We start from the raw sequence: 5,000 nt of genomic DNA, 5'->3' as shown, positions 1-5,000 counted from the left end.
GACATCGGTGATATAAGGTGCAAAGCGGTGCTTATCGCTCCGGCACTGTATCCCATCAGTGTGATGGAGTCGGGGCGTCCACCGAAGCTGGCGATGTTTTGCTGTATCCAACGGAGGGCAGCCACTTGATCCTTTAAACCCACATTGCCCGGACATTCGGCTGTGCCGGTGCTCATGAAACCGAGCGACCCCAAACGGTAGTTGATCGTCACAAATACGATCGGATGATCCATGATGGCATGCGGACCGGCGAACGTGTTCGATTGTCCCGAGAGGCTGTAAAACCCTCCGGGATGTAGGTAGACCAGCACATCACGTGGCCTAATTCTGATAAGCTCACCGGGAATCGCGGGAGTGTAAACGTTCAACCGTAGACAGTCCTCCGAAACCTTGTAGGTTTCGTTCATGAACGGCTGTGGGCACATGGGACCGTCTTCTGTAGCATCGTAGGTTCCATTCCAAGGTTCGTTGAGTGCGACCGGCGGTTGAAACCGCAATTTACCAGTCGGTGCCTGGGCATAAGGAATGCCGCGAAAAGCAAAAAAGCTTTTGCCCAAACGTGACTGCAGTACAGTTCCTTCAATGGCGCCGAGTGTGGTGTGCGCGATGGAAGGATTTTCCGGGAGGGAATGCGATGTTCCTAGCAAAGCGAACACGAACAACACTAAACCACACTTGTCCATCCTATCTACCTTTGGTAGCGTTTGTTAATAAACTGATCTTCCACAGTCCATCGAGCACAATTATATATTGCTCACGTATGGCGTAGTGCATGTAGTTGTGCAAATGGTCAGTTAGGGGATTTTTTTACCAGACGATCCGTCGCCGTTAATTATTCATCGGTAGCCTTCTGGACGTGGTGTGTTTGGTAATTTACATAGTTTGAGCAAAGAACACAAAAAGATGATAATATATGGTCTATTGACTGTGGCAGTACAAAGCGCCATGTGTTTGCAGCATTCGATGCAACGATGCACCGACATGCTTTCAGTTTATTTTATGGAATGTTCATTTCATTACAAAATACATACAATTTAGTTCGATTGTTAAAACAAAAGGGTGATACAAGTTAAAAGTAGCCACAAGAATCCCGAACGTAGTAATTCTTTATAAGGTTCCACACGTTTTGGCCGTTTCCTTGTCACACGAATGACCGTTGTGCGAAATATGTTGGGAAATATGGCACAACTTTTTCACAGGGACGGAAAAAAGTTGCTACATGAGTTCGTGAAAACAAGTGTGTAGTTCGTGAAAACAAACCATTTTGCAGCCAAATCGTGCATTATTTCCGCTTAAATCGTGTTTAAAAGATGTCGGAAGTAATGTTTGAACCGCGGGCGTACTGCAAAATTATGCTGCACGCCGCCAAGTACCCGCACCTGGCCGTGAACGGGTTGCTGCTGGCCGAAACGGGCAAACCCGGCGTGATCGTCGATGCGGTTCCGCTGTTCCACCAGTGCCTTCACGTATCACCGATGGCCGAAGTGGCCCTCGTTCAGGTGAGAACTTTGCACGTTAGCACGGGAGGAATGAGGTGATCTCAACTCGGCCACTTGCTTTCAGGTGGAGGCCAAGGCTTCCCGGGCAAATCGTCAGATTGTCGGCTACTACGTCGGTTCGGAAAACTTTGCGGACAATCGCTTCGAGCGGGCACCGGGCATCCGGATTGCGGACAAGATTGCCGAGAACTGCAGCAATGCGTGCGTGGCGGTAATAGACAACACTGCCGTTACACTGAACATGCAGTATCCAGCGTTGCGGATGTGGCAGTACCGGGACAATCGTTGGGTCAAGGCCAGATGCGCGGTGGACAACGAGCGCGTCACGTTCGATGCCGTTTCTTGCCTGTTGCAGCGTGGCGCTGCGAAGGAGCTGAACGACTTCGACAACTACCTAGACAATACGCAAAATGACTGGGACAATGTGCATTTGAATGGGGATCTCAAGCAGATTCTTGCAATGTATTAACAGCAGCAGAACGTTAACTCTGATGGTCGCTTTTATTATACCAAAACTCCAAATACGAGGAAAATATATTGTATGCGTTCCATTTGCGTTGGAACTAGTATATAGAATGTGCGATTTGACTAATCGCCTTAATCGGTGGTTTGGTTCAGCAAAGGTGGAAGTCGCGGGCAAGTAGGTGTTTTCTGTGCGAATGTTTTAAATAAATAATGCAAAGGATTTGCATTCGATAAAACTACGTGTTTATGAACGATCTCAATGCTAAAACCGCCAGATGATCAACATTGTTTGCAGAATATCCCCCACACACGATGCACGGCCAGGGCCGGTTCCTTTTTGAATTTCCGGTTTACGTTTCTTCTTTCTTTCTTTCTTTCTTTCCATGCCTTCCATTCTGCGGACCGTCTGCGGTCATCGGCAGACGGTGAGCCATCGTCTTCTGACGCAATCGTTGGTGACAAAATACCGCAATCGACGCTGATGGAAAGCCTACGCAAAGATTTCGACTCGATGATGACAGCAATGGATAAGGCAAACAAGCTCGTCTTTGGGCCACGGTGGGCGGTGGGCGAAAGTGGGTTGCCCAAGGATACGATCGGGAACCGCCGGTACTCGAAACGGCAAGATGCTTTTCGGGCAAAGGTGCAGGACAAGCAATTCACGATAGCGACCAGTGCCCTAGAGGATGTGGAGATGGACGATCCGGAAGACACCTCACCGCCGGAACCACAATCTAGCTCTTCGAAGGAGAAGCCAGGGAGGAAGCAGACCAACAGCTCGTCCACTGCCGGCTCTAGTAAAGATACGAAGAAAAACATACGCTATACTCGAAGCAAAATACTGATTTCGAAGTAAGTTTCGGGAAATTTCATTTTTAGATGTTTGATTTCAAGTGATCTTATGCTCTTTTTCTATTTCAGGGATTAGAAGAGAGGCTTTACTGGATGGTTCTTGTCTACTGGTATTTGAAGCGGAGAAGTGATAATGAATTGGATAATGAACGATTAATTCAATGAATTGATTAAGCATTAGTTACGTAAACCAAGAAATTGCCATTTGAATAGAAGAAAATAAATTTTAAATTACTCTTTAACATCTCTTCTATAAGGCGTTACTTAGTTCCATGTACTCTTTCTCGCTTGTTTTTCGCTTGTTCTGGCCTTCATGGCGGTGGAATTAGATGGCAAAATTTGGGTCTCCAAACAATCCTCTCGAAAAAGCGAATTCACGATTTTATCTTGCTCTGCACGGTTTACCCATGACCTCTGGCAGCGTCGTGCAGACACTTTAACCTATAGGACCACCCTCGAACTGGTTGTTCTGCTTTAAATTCTCTCCTCGATACAGCTTGTGCCGTTCAATTGGACACTCCACGATTCTCGTTTTCAAGGATAGATTGCCAGCGAACAATGTGCAAACCGTTCACGCACCACTCGCTAACGGACAATTGATGTCCAACGATTTGCAGAGTCGCCACTGCTGCGCTACTGCCGTGTACGATTAATCTCCGCTCCAAGGATGGATGCATAAAGCACGTGCATGCGCGTCCAGGAAACCGACGACGTGAATATGCCTGCAAGAACGGCCACGAAGTATGAAGGATGTGTCCACCTACGTATGGTAGCGGTGATTATATACGGCTCGCCGGCACACTATTGGACCGCACAAAGCGAGCAATCGCCTGGACTGGACTGGGCCGATCGTTTGTCACACGCGGGGACGATCGAGCAAAAGTGATGTCACTAGCTGGGTCAACAGGCATGAGTTATGAACCTCACACGACGACGATGATACTCGAGCACTCCTCGCCGGCTTGTTGGATGAACCACTTTAGCGACCAGCGACAACTTCATCTTTTCGAAAGGAAACGACGTCGCACAAAGCAGACCGGCCAGCATCCCGGAACACCTGGACCAAACCGCCGCTTGTCCCACGTGCGCGGGTTTCGCGTGTGCTCTGGCCCCTGGGGCGATCGAGGCGAGGATTAGCGCCTGGCGGCCTGACACCCTGACGCGTGTGTGCCTGGCCTGGCCTGTTGCTCTAACGAGCGTGATCGTGAGTAGCTTATGGCCCTTTTTAAGCCGCGGGAATTACGATAGCATCGATTTATTATGCTTTGCGCCTTCTATGGGCGTGCGGTGGTGGTGATTTGGAGATGGCTCCATCGAGCTGCTTGCGGAAGTCGTTTGTTTGTTCGGGTTCGGGAAGTGGTATTAATCAATTTTATGATCATGTTTTGCCGCTCGTCTTCTGATTGGAAGGGGTGTTTGTGTTTGCGTGTGTGTCTATACCGATGAGAAAAGGTCCCGGTAAATCCGTTTAGCTTTTCGGCTCAAATTGACACTTTGTTTCGTAAATCGCTCTCACTCTCTCTCGCTGTTGAGATCTTCATTCGTGCTCAAGGGCTTGCTAGTGGACCAACGAGCCTTTCCTTTCGATGACTCGCACTGGTTTGTAACATCTTTTCCCTCTTGTTGATCGCACCACGATGATCACTCGCCGCTGAATCACGCCAATCGAACAGGCGATTTGCGAGGGATGGTGTGAAACTGGAAACCAGTGATTCCGCCCGGATGGTTTACTGGGTTTTTTTTCTTCTCTTCTGTATGGTAATGCCTCCCCACTCCCCGTGGATAAACGTCGCCATTTAAATGCTAATGATTGAACCATTACCTAGCCAGCTGCCACGTTTACTGATCCACGATGCGAGCGCGTTCCGTGGCGATCCGTGGCAATCCTCGTTGGTTGGTTTCCGAGGAATCGTTTTATTTATTGGTTCAATCGATTTATTGCTTCCGAACTCAGAGATCAGCGAGAAGCACCCCATTTGGTTGATAAAACATTGAGCGTGGCGTTCTTCTTCCTGGGGATTGTGCGCGTGCCTGCGATCTCATAAACTTGTCGACCATTCGCATACCATCATATAAAATAAACCAATTTCATGTACATCACGCGCATGGCATGGCGCGAGACCTGCGAAGCTGTTGATAGGTGTTGTCACCCGCTCCAGCCCGTAAGGTGTCAACTTCGCGCGT

The 5,000-nt window shown here is 48.6% G+C and overlaps 3 protein-coding genes across 3 annotated transcripts in view; 2 read left to right on the top strand and 1 right to left on the bottom strand.

Moving 5' to 3' along the window:
• LOC126578695 (juvenile hormone esterase) overlaps positions 1 to 729 on the bottom strand; it is a 1,883-nt gene extending 1,154 nt beyond the window's left edge. Inside the window, exon 1 of the mRNA XM_050241538.1 lies at positions 1 to 729. This exon is cut by the window's left edge and continues 547 nt beyond it. Coding sequence (XP_050097495.1) covers positions 1 to 683 — 683 coding nt within the window. The 5' untranslated portion in view covers positions 684 to 729.
• Positions 1 to 3,058, top strand: part of LOC126578706 (uncharacterized) — a 4,923-nt gene extending 1,865 nt beyond the window's left edge. The window contains exons 3-4 of the mRNA XM_050241551.1: positions 2,387 to 2,816; positions 2,886 to 3,058. Of these exons, the coding sequence (XP_050097508.1) occupies positions 2,387 to 2,816; positions 2,886 to 2,892 (437 nt within the window). The 3' untranslated portion in view covers positions 2,893 to 3,058. The remainder of the gene's footprint in view (positions 1 to 2,386; positions 2,817 to 2,885) is intronic.
• LOC126578714 (ER membrane protein complex subunit 8/9 homolog) lies at positions 1,211 to 2,203 on the top strand. Its single transcript, XM_050241560.1, has 2 exons — positions 1,211 to 1,499; positions 1,564 to 2,203. The coding sequence occupies exons 1-2, from the start codon at positions 1,311 to 1,313 to the stop codon at positions 1,966 to 1,968; spliced, it is 594 nt and encodes a 197-aa protein (XP_050097517.1). The 5' UTR covers positions 1,211 to 1,310; the 3' UTR covers positions 1,969 to 2,203.
• Positions 3,059 to 5,000: the final 1,942 nt, after the last annotated feature.

This window comes from Anopheles aquasalis, chromosome 3 (genome assembly GCF_943734665.1).
Source record: "Anopheles aquasalis chromosome 3, idAnoAquaMG_Q_19, whole genome shotgun sequence".
Classification (NCBI taxonomy): domain Eukaryota; kingdom Metazoa; phylum Arthropoda; class Insecta; order Diptera; family Culicidae; genus Anopheles; species Anopheles aquasalis.
This window is presented reverse-complemented; position numbering and strand designations above follow the sequence as displayed.

What these genes read in the sequence shown, in the direction of transcription:
- LOC126578714 (XM_050241560.1), top strand. Translation starts at nt 1,311, where the DNA reads ATGTCGGAAGTAATGTTTGAACCGCGGGCGTACTGCAAAATTATGCTG. An exon ending in CCGAAGTGGCCCTCGTTCAG is followed by an intron (nt 1,500 to 1,563) that starts GTGAGAACTTTG and finishes ACTTGCTTTCAG; the next exon opens with GTGGAGGCCAAGGCTTCCCG.